At 38.8% G+C, this 23,404-nt stretch overlaps 1 protein-coding gene across 1 annotated transcript in view; it reads left to right on the forward strand.

Moving 5' to 3' along the window:
- Awh (LIM/homeobox protein arrowhead) overlaps positions 1-23,404 on the forward strand; it is a 56,309-nt gene that overhangs the window by 15,634 nt on the left and 17,271 nt on the right. The window contains exon 2 of the mRNA XM_028300897.1: positions 21,866-22,047. Within this exon, the coding sequence (XP_028156698.1) occupies positions 21,866-22,047 (182 nt within the window). The remainder of the gene's footprint in view (positions 1-21,865; positions 22,048-23,404) is intronic.

Consider the following 23,404-nt stretch of genomic DNA (forward strand, 5'->3'; position numbering starts at 1 on the left):
CAGTGACAATAACAAGGACTAATCAACTAAAAAGCATGAAAAAAAATAATTTTAACAAAAAAATTAAAACCGACGCCAACAATCACTTAAAAGTAGAAAATAAGTACGTCGTTATTTATTTATTAGGACAATATACCATGATTAATATTTTTGGAGTCGGTGCTGGTAAATTTAAAACCATTTCTTGAGCTTGGCACTAAGATATGACCGACTGACAGCATATTTTCTAATTTTGGTGCTTTAATATAAATTTTGGTGTTCTCTTAATTTTGGTGTAAGGAAAATCTAAAAAACTACTGGACAAAATTTATTGTGTTAATCATTTTAGAAACAGTATAAGTTTCCAATAAATTTGATCTATAATTAAAGAATAAAAATACACAAATAACAATTTCCACCAAAATTAGGCAAAAATATGCACTTGTTGAAATTCACCCAAAACTCTTAATTAATCTCTTAGGTCTGCATAATCAGTTTTACCTGAAAGCTAACTTTCACCTTTAGGACGTAAACGTTCCATTTTAATTTAGCTGCAACATCAAGACATCAAAATACATAGGTATATGTGTATCTATTAAAATCTGGAACATCTTGGATTTAAATATTAAAATTGAGTAAGATTATAAAGAATAATAACAATATCATTCGACAAGCGATCGACATAGACGATCGCGAAGTGCATCGATACTTCACACCCGGATGATTGATCCGTGGTCTACGCAGGAATCCCGGGCCATTAATATCCGCCCGGGCGCGGACAATATGCGCTGTTGTGACGGCTGCGCCGGCGCACTATATCATCTTGAGTGGAATTTGGACTGCTTCGATGACTAGCTTTTGTTTTTTTTTCGACCGCTTTCAGAGGTTTGGAAGCAATCAAAACACTACAAAGTTGCTAAAATAAATAATTACTTTAGTTTTTTGTTGAAAGAGTTTTAGAAAACAAACCAACAAGACAGCTAGTTGGCAATGTAGTGATTTTTATGGTTAGATTTATAATTCAACGGAGATGTTTGCATAAAATTTCGCGTTACACATACTATTTAGGACTTAACCACAGATTTACGAGTACAGTCGCATCGCAGTCAGGACATGAATTTAAAAATAACTTGCTGTACTTATCGTCACTTACCATCAGGCCAAGAGCTTCCTCGTTATGAATAAAAAAATGACAATGAGACGGCACAATGTCTAAAACGGGTCGGAATAGTAAAGTCCATAGTCGATGGAACTTGAATAATTATAACTAATAATTCGGTGAACTATTCTGAAATGATGATGACTCAAAACTTAAAATACTTCGCGGTGTTCACAAAGTATCTTGTCCAGTACAAAGAGCCGTAGTCATAGGTGCGCGAGGAGGCTGCGCGCGCCTGATAAATACGCTCGCAGCGCGCGAGCACAATGGCGACGCCCGGCTGCGGCCGTGATTTAGGGCGCTAGGGCCGCGGCTCGGCGGGAGCGACGCTCACCGCTTGGCTACGGCTCTAGACTTGCTGTGGTAAAAGCTGTAGCTGATGATGATAAAGATGAAAGCTCTTATGGTTGCTCATGGGCTGAAGCCACATGACAACCCAGTGTGTGTATGTAAGGAAACATAAAAACATGAGTCGAACGTTCCTGGGATTAATAATTGTTTTACGTTACGATGAACTGACTAACTATGGGCCTCATAAGAAGGCTCAAGGTCACCCAAAGGGCGATGGAGCGGGCCATGCTTGGAGTTTCTCTGCGTGATCGAATCAGAAATGAGGAGATCCGCAGGAGAACCAAAGTGACCGACATAGCTCGCAGAATTGCTAAAATCAAGTGGTAGTGGGCGGGGCACATAGCTCGTAGAGACGATGGCCGTTGGGGCAGAAAAGTTCTTGAGTGGCGACCACGGGCTGGAAGACGTAGCGTGGGCAGGCCTTCTACTAGGTGGACCGACGATCTGGTAAAGGTCGCGGGAAGAGCCTGGATGCGGGCAGCGCAGGACCGTGCATTGTGGAAGGCCTTGGAGGAGGCCTTTGTCCAGCTGTGGACGTCATTTGGCTGAAACGAACGAACGAACGATGAACTGGCTAGCTGACGTTGCAGGTACTATTTATTCTTGGAGTCACAGTATTTCATAGCTTTTAAAACAAAATACGTAATAAAGAATAAACGTGATTATTTATTTATAGTTTCATTCATCTTTTTTTGTGATCCATACAAAATTAAATAAGCATATAAATGATATAGTTAATATTTCTTTATACTTACCGATTTTATCATTAATCAATTATGATTTCAGCTAATTACAAATGTTAATTAAAACTTCAAAAAATCTTGGCGTCAATTAAATTGATTAAATCACTGATTTATTTCATTACCATAATATGTCAGCAACGTCAACTAAAATAATTCACATTTTCATTCATGGAGTAGGTACTATTGCGTGGACTTTTCTATGTAATTAAAAATAATAATTTGTGGACTAAAACGGCCATGTAGAGGCAATCACAGACCATTTTTGCATAGCGCATGACCGGAAATGGATGTGTAATTTACAAAATTACATGCACAATATTACTCTAAATGATTTATTTATTAGTAGTCCAGTCAATAAAGATTTCTCTCTACACCGCGCACGGTGCACCGTCGTTAAAGCATTCATTGACTGGAATATAGGTACACCAACAAAGTCACATATCAGTTCACACATGCGTAGGTATATTATGACGTCAATTACAGGTTATACCTACTCAGAATTTTTTTTTGCAAGGTTAGGGTACTAAACAAAAATAAATTGAATTTAATTTATGAATCAATCTAGTTAAAACTATAATATTCCATAACATGGGCCTAAGTTGGTTTTTATTCTGTCATTAAATTGGTCTAAATATACAAATTCACCGTCAAAGGCCAATTTTGTAGTTGGATTTGAGCTTCGTTTCGTTTAATGGCTTTCGATTTTCAGTGTTGGTGAACCTGCTTAATATGATTGAAATCGGAACTGGTTTAATGAAGGAAGTAAGTAACAATTTTGGATATCGTCGCACGCACGACAATACGTACAATACCATACCCCTCGACGACACAATTAATACTAATGAGCTGTCAACTTGCAGCCTGACAGTTAGCCTCTACCGAAGTTGATGCCGTGACTGTCCGTCAGCAGTTAGTGTCAGAGCATAACTCGCACGTGTGAACATTCTGAGAACAAGCCGATCCATCAAAATTTACGTTTACAAGGCTTTAACGCAGGAAACAAGAGGCGCGACCACCAAACACGCTTAAATATGAATAATAATTAGGCGCCGACAATATTCCGCACGATTAAATGATATTAATGCGCGAAACTCATGTTCAACTTTTGTAATTTTCTTTAATTTAATCAAATTGCCCTGAAACAAAAATGATTTTAAAAAATTCGGCTTTCGAAAACAAGAATTGTTAATATGCGTGTATACACAATGTATCACAAAATCTACATAATAGTAAAGTCCAGTAAAGCGCATCTCGTAAGTGCTAAGTGATCAGGCCGTTTCTCAAACACACAACAGAGCGTACTTTCATTTTCCGAAAGCCGCACTTAAAAATTACCATTTAAAAAACATCTAATGTGTTCAAAAGTTTTTGTCGGCTGGCTTAAACGATTTATAAGATCAACAGATTACGTACGTAATAAACTAATAAAACACATTTTCCATTGCTCTCTGATAGATATGGCGTACATTTTTCATTATAAAGTTATTATGGGATTCATAAAGTAGTATATTTCGACCTGTAACAAATGGCGGCGGACAATGCGGGCCATACGTCTTGTGCGCGCGCGCAGAGCACGCCGCGCGCCGGACGCTGTGCTCCGGACAGCAGGCAACGGTTGAGCCGGACACTTTTTTGTTTGGATGATGTTTTCGGGAAAATTTGTCAAATAGATATTGGGAAGTTGTCTGACTAAAATTCTTGTGCTTACTCACTCGTACTTAAGTACGCTTATAACTAAGAAGCAAAAATTAAAAATGTATTTCCTGTAAAAACGTATGTTCCTTTTGAGCAGATCTATGCAATAATACATACAGTGCTCTACCAACTAATAAAAAATGACCCGTTTCCTTGTTTTCTTGGTGTCCGACATGTCCGATAGTGTCCGGCAGCCCGCCCCGCGCGTCCGGCGTGTAATCTCGGCCTAAGGCTCATTTCGTAGGGATTACTCGCCCCAGAGCGCGGCCGCAGTAATTTATCAATTCAGCTCCTCTGCGCCCGCGCCGCTGTCACCAAACGCGCGTTTATCACAAATAACGCGATGAACTTAAGTAGGTACGGTATGTAATGCATCAACATTAACACTGCAGTCCTCTCGCTTGTGTCCAGATGTGCCCTTTAGGTAGGGTTGTCAGTTGCCTTAAGCTGTTCAACGCGGTTTCATTCTGCGTTATCATTTCTGGCGTTTAGTTTCGCGTCCTTATTGTTTCAAAATACTTAACTACAAATTCCTCACTTTTAAAATGAAAAAATCATGAAACGACACCTGTAGTTATTGTCACTTACGTAGATGACAAACATTTATGTAGAGCCAAACACTCAGATTCGAAAATCTTTCATTACATTAATTTGACCAGTGCACATACGATTTAGGCAATTTTTTTCTATCTCTCCAGAAACCATCAATATCATGTTGGTTTGATCTCTACACGTACATGAACATAATGAATCCTTCGCCGACGCGTGCAGTCCGTCAGGTATCAATCCCGGCGTTTACCTCTACAAAAACACTGCCATTACTGTGTTGGCTGTATCGTGTGCGTATGCGCAACAGCCAACCTAGCCTGATTAGAACAGCCAGCTCATAATCTGACTTATAATGTATTAGCAATGACCTCCCCACTCTTTACCTCTATTATTTGCAACAATTGCAACCAATTTAGAAAAAGACTCTACTATATATCTAATTAAGCTTAAACTTTAATTCAAACTGTAACATCGATACATGTCCGCGATTGAATTACAATATTTAAAGTAATCACAGACATGATTTTAGTGTCGTATATCTGCTGTAGAGCATTGTTTCATAATACGGATCTAACTTCTATCTCAGATACTAAGATCTTGAAGGCATCTGTGTATCGGTTCTTTATAAATACTTGCACACAACTTCAGTAATTTTCAAAACGTAACGATCTGGCTCTTCAGCTTGAGCTACGCGGCCCGCTATTAAAAACCAAAGAGCGTTGATGGTCGACGCATTAATCACTCGAATATATTTATAAAGCTTTATAATCCGGCCGCGTGTCAATTTTAATAATGCTGTTGGGGCATTTGTCTTGCTTCGGCAGGGTAGGCTTAAGGCACGTGGAGGTAGACCAGTAGGTTCTCTCTACAGATTTGATATGCTTTAAGTTCTGTTCCAACTTATCAAAAATTCCAGCATAGCCAAAAATGCATACTAGGCTCGATTAAGCCATGAGATTAGTCATGTCATGTGTAATATCCTACTCTACTACAATTGAATTCTCTCAATTCTTTGATTCAATTCTCAATTGATTCAAGAGTTAAGAGTTTAGAATATTAACTAGATCAAGGGTATGTGTATATCAAGAGTCTTTATACACACATACTCCTACCCTTGATTTAGTTAATATTCTAAATGTGTGAAACAAAATTGCCGATTTCATTGAAACTATGATGTACGTGTATGTACTTCAAAATATATTTTACAATATCTTTGTTTATTAAGATTGCATTAATATTAAACCTATCTATATCTACCATTATTTTGTCATAATTCAAAAGGGTTTATCTTGTACTTATGTCTGAAAGGTCTTCCCTACCGTGTCGCTGTGCAGTGTGCGTGGTGACTATCGCGTTTGCCGGACTTCTTGCCGCAGATCGAAGTTATTAATCTTGCGCGAGAGCCGCGAGTTGCGCAATGTTTGGCGTTTGTGTAAACTGAAGGTGGCTCGAACAATGGATGTAACTAGGTATTTAATACCAAAGAAATTGCTCTTTAATTTCGAAATTACCTTCAGAACTTCCAGATATCTTTGGAGATTCATCTTAAGAATTTCAATTTTAAATTTATATCTTCTAGGATCTTCGGAATATTGAAAAAGGCAATAATTTGGCGAGTACGTATGTAGAGCTCAATGAGTTTATCTTCCATCATCACCTTTACGACCTCGAATATCAAGATTCACCACGGGGAGGTTTGATATAGTTCATGATACTGCTACTTATAAAGTGCTGAAAGGGATGCATTGACTAACATTTATGTGATTCTGAATTTATACTAATCAAATACCCCGATATAGAAAGCATAATGATGCCTTCAGGTGAGATTCTCATAATCACATAAAAAACGGCATTTGGGAACATTACAATGTATTGAGCTGTATAATTGGAAATTAACTAAGATAAAGTTTACCTGCAACAAATGATGTTAAAGATTTTTGTATTTTTCCTTTTGCCCCTTCTTAGTAGATGACCTTTATACTAAACAATTACCAAGTATTCTATCGAATTCCGAACTAGGTCGACACAGCAGGACGCGTGTGAAACGCAAACTGACATCTATATTACAGACGCTCGGCTCTATCAATCAATTTGCGACTCTAATTCTATCCGATACGAATTAAATTGATTCGGTGTGCGGGCGCGGTGCGCAGGAGTCACTTGTGTAAACGGTCTGCTGAATGGAGGCTATGTGGCGAACAAACATCTACAGCAAACAGCGCAGGAAAATCGCGCTTGACACGTGACGCGCGGCGGCGGCTCCGCGCAAAGGCTTTACATGTTCATACGTTACGAAACTGTTTGGTTTCTGTAACGTAAATACGACGTCAATTTTCATGGTATTTTGGCTGAAGAGCGCCCAAGATCAAAAGCAAAGTAAAGTACCACCATGGTGGTGAGATGATTTCATATCAAAACAACTGAAAAATAAATTATATTATTACTTACCTGACTAAACGGTACTTCTAGGGTAATTCCAGGATACATGCCCCAGTGGGATAGGTGCCGCGATTTTAAGTACACTATGTTACAAGCAACTTAGCCTAAAGGTATAGTACGTATAATAGAAAGGGACCTCCCCGTACCACTTTTCGCCTCGCAAACCATCAAAGAGTGCGTTCTTTTAGCCAGTGAGAGCAAAAATCTTCCGCGGCCAAACCTTAGCGAGCGTCGAAATAAAATTAGTAAGTATCTTTTAATGGATAATTTTTTTGTCAGCTGTAAGATGAAGCAGATTTTTATATAATTTGATAGACTATCTTATAAATTAGACGGGATAGCTATGTTTAATTCGATTTTTAGTGTTATTATATTTATTATTAAAAAAGGCACCTATCCTATGCTAAAAGGATAGTTGCCTAATTTTTTTTGGGGATAGATGCCTTTAGGGCCATGTCCCATGCACCTAGGGGCATCTATCCTAACCTGCTCTTTTTGTCACAAGTAGCAAGTAAGAAGAAAAAAGAATGTAGTACGGCTAACCTTAGGAAAGTAATAAATAGGGTGCCCTTCTGATCGAATTACCTTTTACCCGACTTCGGGTGGATGTACTATGTACTATTTTTAATAAAAAATATTAAATTTCATTTTTAATACATTTAATAACAAACAATCATAAATAATAATACTTGGCTTGTTTGATTTCAAAATGCATTTGATCCTTAGAATTAAAAAACTGTATTAACGAGTCATCTATCCCTGCATCAGGCATCTATCCTTTGAAGCAATCATGCAGTGAGTCTTCTATCCCCCACATTAGGCGTCTATCCCACTTTTTAGAGGTCAATTAAAATGGTATTTACTCAGAATCGGTATAACTTAAACTAAAATAATTATAGTAATATCATAGACGAAAGACCAAAGTTTACAGATACTAAGGTCAAATTGTTGATAAAAACTTACTTACTGAGTTACAGAGCTGTTTCAAAAAGTGGGGCATCTATCCTGGACTTACCCTANAATAATATTTTTATTTTAATCTTTTAGTTAAAGAAAATACATTTTGCAAGCTATTTAAAAACCCATTATTTTGATACTCCACTCGATAGGTTTGAGATATTTTTTATTACATATTATAGCGCCAAAAATCGGCCATGTTAATATATTTACAGTTAAAACAAATCTAACGATTGTCTTTAGTGACACTCGCCGGACTGAGAGGAATCGATTGACGTGCGAATCATAAAAATCGACCCCGGAGTTTGGTCTCTATAGTGCTTCAAAAAACATACATACATAGGCTGTTAAACACATTATCACTCCTTAGCGTCACGCAGTAGGGTAAAAAAGGAAAGACTAGACCAGTCTAAAAGAAACGTTAACCTATTAAATAATTAAAATCTTACTTTTGTCTAAGAAAATAGGCTTTCAAGAATATTAAAGCTTCAAATTCGAGACTCGAGAATTCTCGAGCTCCGGTATTTTTTTTCTCGTCTCGAATGAAGCCAAATTTCTCGAGTTTTCTCGAGTTCGAGAAAGCTCGAGCAGAAACCCTAATCAGGCATCTATCCTTTGAAGCAATCATGCAGTGAGTCTTCTATCCCCCACATTAGGCGTCTATCCCACTTTTTAGAGGTCAATTAAAATGGTATTTACTCAGAATCGGTATAACTTAAACTAAAATAATTATAGTAATATCATAGACGAAAGACCAAAGTTTACAGATACTAAGGTCAAATTGTTGATAAAAACTTACTTACTGAGTTACAGAGCTGTTTCAAAAAGTGGGGCATCTATCCTGGACTTACCCTACTGTTTAAATTTTTTTCAAATCAAAACTCATGAGATATTTCATATTAATATAATGAAAATAATAGTCTTGTAATAGGAACATCCCTTCTAAACATCCCAATAATCAGGAAACTAAGAATAATGCTCAATAAACTGAGTTTTGTTTTGACGAACGTAATACGAGCTCTTCCTACCTAATCATTCATCTTAATAAATTACACAAAAATAATCATATTTCTTTCTTACTTAAGTGCCTATTTGATGTAACAAAAGCAGAATTTAATGCTTGACTGTGTCGTGTGAATACCGGCACAAACATTGGCCATTTCTCAACGCGGGCTAGAGGCTGTTAGTAAAAACAAATGGCGACTAATTCAGGTGACCTAGACACTCGCGAGCTCTAAACACCTTTTGTTTCGGCGCAAGCGTGGGCCCGGACAAAACGCTCCACTTATTGGCGTTAGCAGACAATGGCACCACTAGGTGGCGAGCCAAGGCTGCCCACAAACTTTCCTTTGAAGCCTGAATTAAAACACATTTTTATGGCGAACAATGAAATTTTGAAACAAACAATCAAAAGTTTGTGGTTTAGGTTAGGTTTACCATTTCCACAGATTATAATTTTCTTATTTACTGTCATCAAATAAGTGAGCACTGCCTGGTTTTATTATTTCCTCTTAGTTTTGTATAAATAATCAAAGACATTTTGTAAAATTACACTTCATGTAATTGTTAGTACCTACCACTGAAAAGATTTGCTTCCATGATTTTTGTCCCTATTTTTCATTTGTTCGTATAACTATTAAAAACTCTGTGTATTGCCTCGAGGGTAAAGTCCAATACACTATTGAATACTCATTAAAGAGCCGCCGACAGCCCTAGTGTGCTGTCAGTCGGCAGGTGCGTGGGCGGCGCGGGCGCACGAGCGGCGTCCCGCTGCGGCGACGCGGCGTGCGCGCACCGCTCGCTGCCGACTTTGAACCCTAACCCTTCGTGATAGGCCCGAAAGTGCTTTGCCAGAGGTTGATTAAGGTATTGATGCTCACAGGCAGGCTGGACCCTGGTCAGCAGACTGCCAGACGGCATCGGATATGGAAATTTTAGTCTTTATTTGAGCATAAAAGGTACGGTTATCTAAACGGTCATTTCACACTAAGACTGAACAGTTTAATAACATTAAAGTTTTTCAGTCTTCTTCTTAGCCCGTTATTGCTCTACTACATACTTGTTTCTATCTACCTTCCTTGGATAATATTGTAAACAAGCACTGTAATGAAAGTTTTTTTAACTCAAGTATTGTCTCTTTCGTCTAATTCTATTGGGCTACGTGTGTACCTCAAGGGTATACTTAAGCTATCGAGTGAAATTACGAGTAACTTTATTAATTGAAAACGAACCAATTAATTCCAAAGCACTCTACCTTATTATAAAAACATTGCCGCGAAGTAAACAATATCTTATCCTTTTGAGCGCCGCTGTCGTCTATGAATAATTCCTGAGAATCGATATCAAGTTCAACGGGTCCTGCTCCCAGGGACGTTTTGGTACTTGACTTTCGTATTGTTATGCCCGACGAAGTAAAATCTTACAATTTCTTTTTACTTGACAGCGCTAAAAGTAAAGGAAGGTTATGTTTTTGTGTATGCTCATAACCAGCAAATTGCTTCCTTCTTATGGCATTTGCAGGTAGTGCTTACCTTGTTTTAGATTGTAGTTAATAACAATTATGAAGGACTTATACTTCGTATTTACAAGTATCAAACTAAAATAATGCTTGCCTTTTGTAATGACCAGCACGACTTGCATCTTCCCACGACGGGAAGCAGTTCGCCTGTCTTTGAGCCATATTTCAATAGTAATGAGTTTTCAAGTATTCTAAACTTGCCTGTGGTTCTATATTTCACAGATATTTGCTTTAGCAGCTGTGTGCTGTCCCATATTATTTATTGATGGGAAACAGAGTTGATAAATATTTTAGTAGAGCTTAGACGAGTTACAAGCGAATCGCCAGTCAGATAATGAAGCTAAACTTGTAAATAATATAATAAATAAAGGTGACGGTTTCAAAAGATGTAGGTACATGGTGTCTATAGTATATATTTATTTATAGGGCATTGTGTCCATGGACATATGTGGTGCCGCTCAGTCGAGCACGACGTCTGAAGCTAAACAGCAAACACAGACCATTTACATACCGTAGAACAAGGAACTCCCGATAAAAATCTATGTCTTTAGCATAGAAATAGAATATGTATTTAACTGCGCTGAAATCCGGTATGGTCAAAATAAAAACTTTAAAGGCTTGAGGGAAGTCCGGTAAATGGCATTGATGACGTGAACTTAAAATAGAATCTTTAACCAATAGCTTTAAAAGCAAATCTGATCTTGTAGTCAAACTCTTGCACAGTACGAATATCATCCAATAGTTAGGTATTTTGTTTCAAATAAACTGCACGCCAATTAAAAGAAAAAACAAATAGAAACCGGTTTGGAAAGGACAAAACGATCTTCGATGAGCATTGCGTGTCCTGATGTAAATTGACAAAACAGCAATATTACTAGACCTTGTAAGCTGGAATTTGCTGGTAGCTTGAAAACACTAGTCCCAAACTGTTTCGAGCTTTTAACAATTGAGCTTCTACACGTATTCAATAAACGTTATAAATGGAATCATCTTGCAACGCGGCTGCAGTCAAAAAGTGAAAAAACTTCAAACAGATTGACCATCGATCCTATCACGAACAGTTCACACCAAAGGCGCGTAGATCGATAGATCACGGCCAGCTGCGCGGCACCTGCGCATCCTCGCGACGCGGACAAGGTGCCAACATCTCGCATATTTAGTGGTAATTTAATTATGGACGCATGAATTTCGATCGTGGACTTTTTGGATGAAGCTCGCCTTTTAGATATGCATCAAATAAAACTACTCGACGACGGAAATTGATGCTGCGGGTGATTCAGACGAACCGCAGTAATACAGTCAATGACATGCGCACTCTGGATGACCATTTATTATTTCTATTAATATACCTTTCAAGATTTTATTGATAGATTTCATATTCATTTTCCAACTTCAGTAACTTATAAAACATTAAACGAAGTCAGTTTTTAATTGAGAAGACGTTTATTTTTGTCAAACCATTTAAAATGTGACAAGAAAATTATTGTACATGCTCGTATCACATCACGCCGCACCGATTTGTTTATTATTATTACTCATAGTTTTGTAATTAAGAATATATTACAAAAGTGTCGGCGGCTGCGCGCGCATAAGTCATGCGACCAACGCAAACAACGGCAGCGCCGCGGGGCTCGCTGCGGAATATTAACACAACTTTTAATTACTTTAAAATTTTGTTTGAAAACGCTATGAATATTAAAAGGGTCCGCCGACCGTTTAATTTACTACTTTCCACCCATTCGGAGCGGCCATCATCGACTCGTAATTAAGCCCAAAAGAGAACTAGCGTTATTAATATCGAGAAAGAACTGGCGCCTTCGGCTGCTCCGAGAGAAAAAGGCCCGGAATTTATACGTCAATAAGAGTTTGTTGGGTATTATCGTAAAATGTGAATAGTATTTAATAGTTGGCACAAGGAGTGCCGCTCCTATTAACGCGTGAGTTATAAGACGGGCGGCGCGGGCGCAGCGGCCTGCTCACGGCTGTTTACCCAACATTTTGGGAGGGGTCTACTTTTCTCACATTTGGAATAGAAATTCATTTTCCTATTACAAACTATAATTAAATCACATGCACTATGGTTTTATCTGAACATCAAGACAATTACAAAACTCTTTTTATTTAAATTCGTCATGGTTTTCTTGAATATAGTTTATGAGTCTTTAGGATCCAAAACTCGTTTTATGTTGTGACCGTAAAATCTCTAAACCCTTTAACGTTGTCCGTTTAATTCAATTTGAGTGCTCTTAAAAAGTTTCCTTAAACATATCAACACTAAATAATAAAATTTCACGCTGGTCTTTGTATTAGCTAAAAAAGCTTCAGAAAGCCCCAATTTACGAAGTTTTACAAGAGACCTCGCCTGCGCAATGCACCAGGAAACGCCACGTCACTTTTAATGGGTCAGATTGATTAGTGAACATTCATTGATTAGTCTTGGCAATTTCTACGACGACTCGTGTTATCACTGCATCGGTACATTTGTATGGAAATATGCTAAGCTACGAGTGTCGTAGCAAATTATGTTTTGTAAAAGCACTGTTACGGTTATAATATGTAATATCTAACTAGTTAATTATTTATAATATTTTTAGAATGACAGAATCTCACCAAAACTTAAATAAAGTCGGCAATTCATTTTTTTTATGTAGAGATGTGATCAAGTCTCTATCGCTTATAAACTCGTTTCCTAATAAGAGTAATTATGTAATTTCATAATAAACTAAAACTCGATCCGAAAAGCGATCCCATTCCGTCATAATGGTCGTTGGGCCCGAGTCAGATGTCCCAAGACAATATAATAGGTTAGAGATCGGTTTTGTTTCCAATATGCAATAAATACGGAGAGAATGCGCGCGCGCCGCGGGGCGCTGCGACGGCGTCTAATTGTTTGTAATTATCACTCCCCTCCCCCGCACCTCTCTTTTATGGCCTGTTTATAGCTTAATATGTTATGATAGTTGTATCGAAAACATTCGAAAAAACGTTAACAGCCCTGATAACTCTCTGATGGACCGACAGTTCAAAAGTGAAACCGTAATCGATTTTATAATATGAGAACTCGGGCCCGGCCGGGTTAACGGCAACCTATAAATATTGGCGCCGATCATATTATGTGGAACTGTTAGAACAAAATTACTCATTAAGTTGGAAAGAGAATATTACTTTTGAGTCGAACGGGCAATAACAGGCGAATTTATTGTTAATGGTCACTATTCTGTTCGTCCTGCCAGTCTACAAGCTTTAAGATTCTTAAAAAAACTTGCGTTAGTCATAGATACAATCAAGTTCTCAAGTAGGTAACCAGAGAAATCGTTTGGTTTACTGGACCCAGAAGTCTTAGGTGTATTATCCAGATCTGATTCTGGCTCAAACATAATATGTCAATATAGGAATAGGAAGTTGCTCATTATACGATGTAATTGTATCTTTCGTGCTACAAAGGCATAGACAAGCGTTCAGTTTGATCATGAAATCAACATGAAGACACCATAAGAAGGAAGACAGACGGGCACCGAGCTCTATGGACTGAATCAGTCCATAGAGTTTGGCACCGAGCTGGGTAGTGGTAACAATCTAAATGTTTGATTCTAGACCACGTCATAATCCTTGCACAGGCTTACCTTGGACCAGAGGCCACTCGGGAAGTTAAGGGCACGTAAAAGCACATTGAATGTTTGTGCATCATTGTTCTAGATCCATGCTATCTTTGTTTTCCTAAACTGATAACTGTAGAATATTTTAATAAACTAGTCCAAGACTTAAGATTTTTTTTTAAATCATAACGGATAAGTTTGTACGAGTATTAAGTAAGTTCCTTGGACTGAAAAAATCTGTAAAATATTTTCTACCAACAGTTAGTTACTACCATTTTTATACTTATAAGGATTCCATGTTTTACAGTCGTGTCTGATCTAATGTTTTGTTTATTTATGCTCTTTTTATTATTATAACTATCTTATATTTTAGATTTCGGGTTTGTGTTCACAAATTACAAGTACACTTTATATTCCTTAGTAGTAGACATCTATATTTAGTTTATCGTTTACTGCAAGGCATTCATATTCAGAGTTTATACATTTAAAAAACGTAAACTCTTATAAATTAATTGAGTTTCTATAATTCTCGGCTTGTAGTTTTATTTTAAAGTATGCAACTTCGAATATGAATATTAATCACAAAAATATCTGTGGATCTAAATGTAGAAATGTCAAGATGTGCCCTGAGCTACTCGAATTCACATAACATGTGAAACATCATCATATTACTTGAATTAAAAATAACATATCGAAACTAGTCATAAATAGAAGTAAGCATTTATCTATACTTATAATATGTATTATACATGCGAAAGTAACTCTGTCTGTCTGTCTTGCTTTCACGCCTAAACCACTGAACCGATTTTGATGAAATTTGGCATAGAGATAGTTTGAGTCCCGAGAAAGGACATAGGATAGTTTTTATCCCGGTTTTTGAAACAGGGAAGCGCGCGATAAAGTTTTTCCATGACAGACAAAATTCTACGCGGGCGAAGCCGCGGGCGGAAAGCTAGTTTAAAATAATGCTTGATTTTAATAGTAAATGTTATTTTGTATTTCCTCAACTTTTCAAAACATGCTACAAAAATAATTTTTATACGAGTTGGATGATAATCCAACCAGTAAGTTGGTATAAAAATAAATGTTGGTTGCAGTGAACAGTCTTAGCTTATTTTGGGTTTTGTTAAATTACTGATAAATAGTGGAGCTCTGACTCATGCAAGTGTTTGGTGTTGACTGGCAGTGTTTGGTGAGTGACGTCACTCGCGAGCGGGTGTGACGTCACGGCCGGCAGGTAACGGCTGCGCTCGCCACGCCCCGCCCCGCCTTCTGCCGGCGGCGGGAGTCCTCGCAGCGACTCTCGACTCTACAGCGCTGCAACACAACTCAACTTACAAACCAGCACCAGCACTCGATCTGTGATTTTGCAAAGATAGGGAAGCAGAAGTCATCTTTTTCATGCAACCCTACGTTTGAACAAATACGTTACAAGTTTTTTCAATGTTGAGTACAATTTATAATAAAGTATCACTGGTTGAAGTTGGCATGCATAACTTACGGAGCTTTTTGTATTGTAGTAAAAAGTCTGGTAGTACAATGCTCAAAAATCTTTTATTGTAGGTAGAAAATAAGCTCGGCAAATTAGGGTCAGTAGATTCAAATACTGCTCTACATATTAATTACTCAAAATTATGGCACATTCTATGATAATGGTTTGGTGAACAGCGGTAGAAGACTAAAAAAAACTATCTACCAACGCTGCAACGGATTGAAATCTTTCGGATAAAAAAGAAATGTCACTAATATCCAACGTGAAATCTCTGTAAACACAAAAGTTTTGATTAATTGTAAACAGTAGGCGTGATATTTCGTGGAATGTGTATTATTAGGCGCGAGATGGCCCCGATAAGGAAACATTTGCATGCTGGCGCAGATGACGGATAGTCGCCGGGACCCGCGTCACTCGAGACGACGCGTGAATGGTGTGAAGCTCTGCCATCGTCCCGGCCCCCGCGGCGCGCGCTTTGTGCCCGCACTGGCCACACTGCTGCTCCGCTGACGTACACACATAATTTATATCCGACATTTTTTGTTGCCAGTTGGTTTTGAACATACCTTCGGGCTTTGAGTCTCGATGATCGATGAAAAAACCCTCCAAAATGTAACCCTCTTTACGGATCAAAGCGTATCGAAAACAAATAAGACGAGTATCGCTAAAAAACAACCAACTTTCCGACGGCGAGCTGTCGAGAAAAATATTTTCAACAAATCGCCTCCGATTTCCGCGTGATTTCTCGCCGCCTCAAAAATTGTTTTCCCCCGGAATATGAATGAGCTGTGAATTCACAAGAAGTCGGAATTGGGCAGTGTTATGGAAATTTGAGACGAAAACTGTAACTCGTTTGCGTTATTGTGTGGGGCCCGCTATACAAATCGTATTCTGCAGCTTTTTATTTCTCACCATTTCGTATTATTTGTCTTTGTTTCGCCCGTCGTACACATCCGACGTATCAAAGAGTTGTTCAAGGTGGAATGTATCATAATAGGCTAATAAGTATCGTACAAGATTCTTTGAAATATTTGAATAGCTACGCGCCCATCGCCGGAGTTCTCCGAGCGCACCCACCCACCGTAGTTAATCTTCTAAATACATTTATCATGTTCAACCGATAAAAATGCCATTGAGATCAGCCGCAGACAATGAGATACAAGCCTCAGTACCTGATACGGGCCGAAAGTCAATTATATTCAAATATAAATCGGATTTGCAAACGTAAGCTTGTGACAATGGCGTAGGCAGGCGCCGCCGCGAGCGCTCAAAGCCGAGCCCACAATGCGGGCGGATCACGCCTGTCGCGCCAGCTCGTCAGCCGTGCCTGATTGTCGCATTATGTTTTATTTTGTAGATTATAAAGTCACCTCTGCTACCTTTCTTGGGCTATTGTGTCTACTTGAATGAAGAAGTGTCAGGAGTTGAACAGTGGGAAATTAAATCATCCTATTTTGGACATATTTTTGAGTTAGAGCTAGACCTTAGGAGAGTCACTTCCCTGACTCTTGTCCAATACTTTATTTCAGATTAATAATTCTGTGTGTTTAACATTGATCGACCGTGTATCATCTAACACGCCTGCTGCAAAGCTGCATTGACATTCCCGCAATTTTATTGACTACTCGAGAACAGTTAATCATTTTCCAATAGCCACGGCAAACGACAAGAGCTCCGGCTCCGGGGCCAGTCACGCCCGCCAAATCATCGCCAAATGCGTTTAGGGACGCCTTTCATCTGTCGCTGATCTATTCATTGCCGCGACAACGGCCCGGCCCCACTCGCCCATTGTCACTCAACGATCCTAGAAATTTATTACACTTTGGTATCACGTATGGTCAAGCATTTTCATGTGTGACTCATATTCATAAAGATGGAAATGAAATATTCTGGTTTATGAAATATTCTTTAGACGCCACACAGAATCAGAAGCAAGCCCGAGCAAACAAAAAGGTAAACCTCATTTAAATAATTTTAACCAAAAGCAGAGCAAATAAACCCTTCTAAATGACGCGTTAAATACAATCAAACAACGTCATTATACACGAGTAGCTCGCTGGGCCGGGGCTAGCAGAAAAACTGTCATAAAAAGGGATATCAGTCAGCTGAAGGTGCGTGACAATGCGGCCGTCGGGGGTCTATTATGGTTTTGTCAATGGGCCCCTTAAGAAATTTGTTACGAAATTTTGATATGTGGCAACTGCTTTGTGGGACAGGGACACCCGGGAGACGATTACATATGTGCGGTTATTATTCGGCGCTGCGACGGCTGGGACGCGGTGTTTATGGCCTGTGGGGCTCGAGCGGCCGCGAATTTGTCGAGGGGCGCTGGAGTCCTGGCCCATTGTCCCCGCCGGGTGCGCTCGGCCGGAGTCAATGACAGCTCGACCTGTCACAATAGCGACATCGATATCCGTATGAAATTGGGATGCGAAATTTATGAACTACGGCTATTATCCGAGCAGCCGGAGAATATTACTTGCTTAGTGATTTTCAATAGATTTGATTCGTATTAAAGCGGAAGAAAGTTAACTGTTGGTTTTTAATTTTTGTTTCCTCCATGACTAACGTCTTTTGAATTTGAAGGAATATTAAGAAGGCTTGTGTTCACAATACAAAGATAGACAGACGTAATAGAACTTAAGCTCTGAGAGAAGCATCGCATTGCACGTCTTGCAGAATGCAACGGTTTACTAGAACGCTGCATTAAAATACAAATTCACATTATTAAGTGCAATGAGTAAATAGCCCCGCCTTCTCTAAACGTCTTTCACAACACAACACAACGGGCTTATTATATTATACAGCATATCATTAGATTACCGCCGCGTGTCGCGCGGGGGCGGGCGGGCGGTCGGCGCGTGCGACAGCATCGTGACGCAACTTACTACACTACTTACGCGCCAAATTAGTCCGTAATTTTCGTAAAAACACTTACAAATATTCAATTTATTAGCTTGGTTATAAACTCTTAAATTTCCGACATCCATTATACATAAACTAGCCGTCGAAACGAAAACAAAACATTGATTAATTTTTTAATATCGATAATTTTTTTTTGCATCGTGTACTTTCAATTATTTAGGTACTTGGAGTTAATTATTAAAGTTTTGGCGCAATTTTCTAACGTCTAGAAATTTTAACGAGGCATATTTAATTAAACAATTAAAAAGTTAGGCAATTCTTGTCCAATAAAAGCAGCAGAAAGTTTCTCACGTTTTCTTTGGAAAATGATTATATTGACGCTGATGTATTGTACATTTAATTAATAATTTAATTTCTTTTCAATATTTTTTGTACTTTAAAAATGAAAATCACCATTAAACAAGTGATGTAAACTTTTGTTTGTTACGAGTACAATCATTTGCTGCTTGAGTTTTAAAATTAATACACCAAAAAATATAGCTGAAAGGAATTTAACGATTTCCCTATTTACTTTGAAGTAAGTATATTACAAATACTTTATACCTACTTAATGAAAATTTATCCACATGTCGTGTTCGCAACCAGCTTCTAATTGTTACGGAATTGTTGTCCGCGCGATTGTTTAACTTTTTTATTTATCGTTATAAATAAAATAAAATAGACCACATTTTTTCATTAGAAATTTAATATTAACTGTATTACGGCTCAGTGCCTCTAGTTTCACTCTGGATTTTAAAGTTAATTTCTAGCGGTTTCATTTGTAGTTTTATGCTATTCGTAATATCCTAACAAACTCAATTAACAGTTGTTTATATTTGTTTAGTGGTCCTTTAACGTTCGTTATTTACACATAATTATTATAACCATCTCTTTTTTTCTCAGAAACGAAGTTTAAAAGTCGATGGCCTGAATCCGTCTTGAAGGCTCAGCATCGTGATGCTTGAGATTAAATTGAGATTTGAGCGTCGTTTCGTAATTAAGGTCTAATGTTATACTTGGGTACAATATTGGTAAGAATTGTATCTATTACGCAGTTGTAACATACTTACTGTCAATTTAAGAATGCGTTTAAATTAATTACGTTTTCCATGATTTTAAATACTTGTTGTTAGGTGGGTACTTTATTGTTGTATTTTTTGCGTTTTGATTCAACGCTAATTCGTTAACGGTAGAGGCAACAACTTTAATCACCAATAACATTCTAAACACATAGAGAACCTACAAGAAAAAATATTCGAATGTATCAAATGAAGGTAGAGCTTATATGGCCTTTGTCGGCGCGTAGCATGGCGCGGGCGCATGCATCATGTGTAGCGTGCGCTGCATTTGTCCACATTATTGGTATTTTACATTTTAATGAAATGCTCACCTTACAATGTTGGTCATTAGCACCTACTTATCTTACTTATTTTTGCTTGTAAAATAAAATAACGTTAAGGCGTACCCCTCACATGACTGTATCATTTAATATTGCTACTTTAAACCCTGAGTATTTTAGTTGTATTGGCAAGCCTTAAGATATCCCAAAGAATATCCACAAGATCCTCTTAAATTGCCTCGTTCTGAGAGTTGGAGTGGGTAATCAATAGTCAAATTCAGGCTAGTAGGCATATTCCCAATGGTCTTTACTACACCTTTTTGAGCTTTATAACTAAACTGACGCTTACTGAATGTTTGTGCCAGACCACATATCTTTATGTTAGTGTTTTAGGTCTTTCAGGTAAATGTTAGGCATACCAATGACACTTCATGTTGTCAATAGTTGTCAAGTACGAGTACATACAGTGTACAACATGTCACACCTGTTGATTTCTTATTCAATCTCGTGTGAGTAGTTCAAGGGAAACAAATAACGAAGAACTAACAACTTGGGGGAGGCATTTGTCTAGCAGTGGACTTCATTTGGCCTACTCGTATAAACAATTAAGCTAATTTCCTCGGGGTGAACTGGTTTTTTATTCAGTTCTGCCATGCCTCCAAGCTGCAACCGTAGCGTGGCGCGCGCGCATGTCTCACGCTCGTGACAGTGCGCATCTTGTGCATTTGATACGCAACTCGCAACCTGCAACCGCAGTGTATGTAACCAACCATGTTTATTGCACGAATTATGATCTGAGGTGTAACTTTGCCGTTGCTTTATGGGTTCCCTCCAACCGTTGAAAAACTGACACAGCGTTTTGGCAGTTCTCAGGAATATATTCACGTTCCCTAACCCAATTTACTTCAGTATTCACTAGCTACTTTATAACAACTATTTTATAACAACAAACAAGGTTTTAACTGAGAAACCATAAAAAAAAACACGCAATACTACTTACGAAAATGTACGGAACCCAGAATGCGAGTGCTGCTCGCCAACGGCCTAGTTGGCTTTCCAAGTATTGATTTATTGCCAGACTAGTATCCAGAAAAAGTATTGTAAACAAAAACAAAATTGACTTAAATAAAAAATCGATACGGCTGTTGGTCCCATAGAAAAAGTTATTGCATTTGTGCAGCGGAATTACTTCTTGGATGTGCGTTCTTTTAATGGAACCTCATATATTAAGGTATGCGTTACATTTATTACTTACATAATAAGTGTTCTAACGTTATGAATAAAGCTAAAATTAATGTCTAAACTCAATTAAAACCTATGTCTGTGATGTATTGTTTGCTTCCATCACAGACTTCTCGAATCTCATAATCATAGTGTGAACCTAAGACCATGGCTTGTTGAGTTGTAGATTAGATTAGATTTATTCGCCTGCTACAATATCGTCAGTGCATCACAACGAACTTGTCACTGATCAATATGCGCCGCGGCAGTTGTTCGCGTCTCGCGGACGGGGCGGCGTATTTGCGCAAACCGTATTAGATTATGGCTCCGCACAACGCGCGTCGTCGCAGCGCCATCGCAAACAAACACCGACTAATTCTTGCGACGCCCACGAGCTGATGTAATTATTCGGCAGCTCCCCTGCTTGCAACTGTCGCGTGTAAAAAACTAATTTAATTACTTTTCAATGGTAAACACCAAGATTTAATTCGGTGAAGGGTGCATTGTTTGCATATTGCAACAGAAAAGTATCACAGTCAAATCCTTTATTTTTAGTAGATGCCAAAATGGTGAGATGATACTGAGGTAACTTTAATCTATCACAAATCAGTCAACCCAAGAAAAATACGGTTTGATGATATTTTTCGATAGAAGATTCAATCAAAGCGTTAGCCAATAGTACCGGTGTCTTTGAGAAGTGTAGAGCTACCGATGACTACAAGTACATTATTGCAGCGTTGCCTTTGATATCTTTAAGATCACTGAACGCTTTCTGCCTTTAGTCAAGATTTAAGCATACGCTCTCTTACACCAAAGTTATTAGACTCCCCGCTCGGCTGACCAAAAGTCAGTAGTGTCTTAAGGCCGAAAGAAAGAAATACGAGTAATGCAGTATTTTCTTTCAACTTTCGTGTTTGTTCCAGACGGAGCACCGCACATGTTGCGCGTGCGGCGAGCCGATCGCCGACCGGTTCCTGCTGGAGGTGGGCGGCGGCGCGTGGCACACCGGCTGCCTGCGCTGCTGCGTGTGCGCCGTGCAGCTGGACCGCCACCCCTCCTGCTTCCTGCGCGACCGCCAGGTCTACTGCAAGCAGGACTACGCCAAGTGAGTCCCGCCCTCGCTCTAGCAGCAGGACTGTGCTGCCCGGTCGTGCTGGAAGCCTAGAAGTGGGCGGCGCGCGTGGCAAACCGGCTGCCTGCGTGACCGCCACGTCTACTGCAAGCAGGACTGCGCCAAGTGAATCCTGCCCCTGCTCTGGCAGGTCTGTCGACCAGTTCCTACCTCCTCTACAGCTGCGTGTGAATCACACATGATTGTGCAAGAGTATGCCAAGCGAGTTTTCAGACTGACAAACGTCTTCATCATCATCATCATCATCATCATTTCAGCCATAGGACGTCCACTGCTGAACATAGGCCTCCCCTAAAGCTTTCCACGTTGATCGATTGGTAGCAGCCTACATCCAGCGCTTCCCTGCTACCTTTACGAAACAAACGTCTTGCTGACAATAAATTTAAGTGAAAAGAGCCAGCTTCAAGCGTGAACGACCAGTTGTTTGCAAGATTCTACAAAGCTATTATCTTCTGTTAGTGGTAGGTCCGTGTCATAGTAAAACCCAAAAAATGCGTCTGTGATTTGTTGCCAAATCCCGTAATAGTGATAATTTGTAGAGAAAAATGCAACATAAAAATTTAAAATCTGTGATTTTAATTAAGAATTCAAAGTCTAACTTAATTTTCACATCAAAGGACGGTAGACATTACCTAATCAACTTTAATTGACTGGATACGATTAATTGTTGATGGATATCTAATAATAATTCACTTAATTTGTCCTTCATTCTTAGTTGACTGTCTATCAATAACCCAAAGGTATCAGTCCGTGAAAATGACAAGTTTTCTTAAAATTGAAAAAAGTTATTATAATAAAATATGTGCAAACACCAAGCGCATTCCAAACAGGATTACCTATAAGTACTCTTAATAAAAACGAATAGAACTGCCGCAAAAAATACTACGCTAGTAAGTATTCCCTCCGCAAAAAGCAAGATTAAATTATGCTAACTCAAATGAACAAGGTGTTCTTCAAAGCATTTCTACTGACACAGATGATACTATACGATGCTATTCGTAGCTAATTGCAAAATAAAGTTCATAAGTACTTCTAGACGCGTATTCATACATCGATAACTTGTTCATCATCAAACGTTTTACCTCCAGCCACAATCGCCCGAAATTGCTGACCAATAACGGAATGTGAGGTATTCAAAACATTTCTCTACACGATCGGCACCGTTTAGCCGGGGCGTACGATAATCGTTCACAATACTCTGCCTACGTGCAATTAACCTTCGCATCAGAATGTCCGTAGTCATCATTTCCCGAGTCATTCCTTGTGTGGCGAGGGCTACCCGGCCGATGATAGATGGTGTCCACTTGCACGGGCTTGGTGGTAAAGCTAG

The sequence above is a fragment of the Ostrinia furnacalis genome, unplaced genomic scaffold (assembly GCF_004193835.3).
Source record: "Ostrinia furnacalis isolate ACB-3 unplaced genomic scaffold, ASM419383v2 OfSCF0802, whole genome shotgun sequence".
In the NCBI taxonomy this organism is placed as follows: Eukaryota; Metazoa; Arthropoda; class Insecta; order Lepidoptera; family Crambidae; genus Ostrinia; species Ostrinia furnacalis.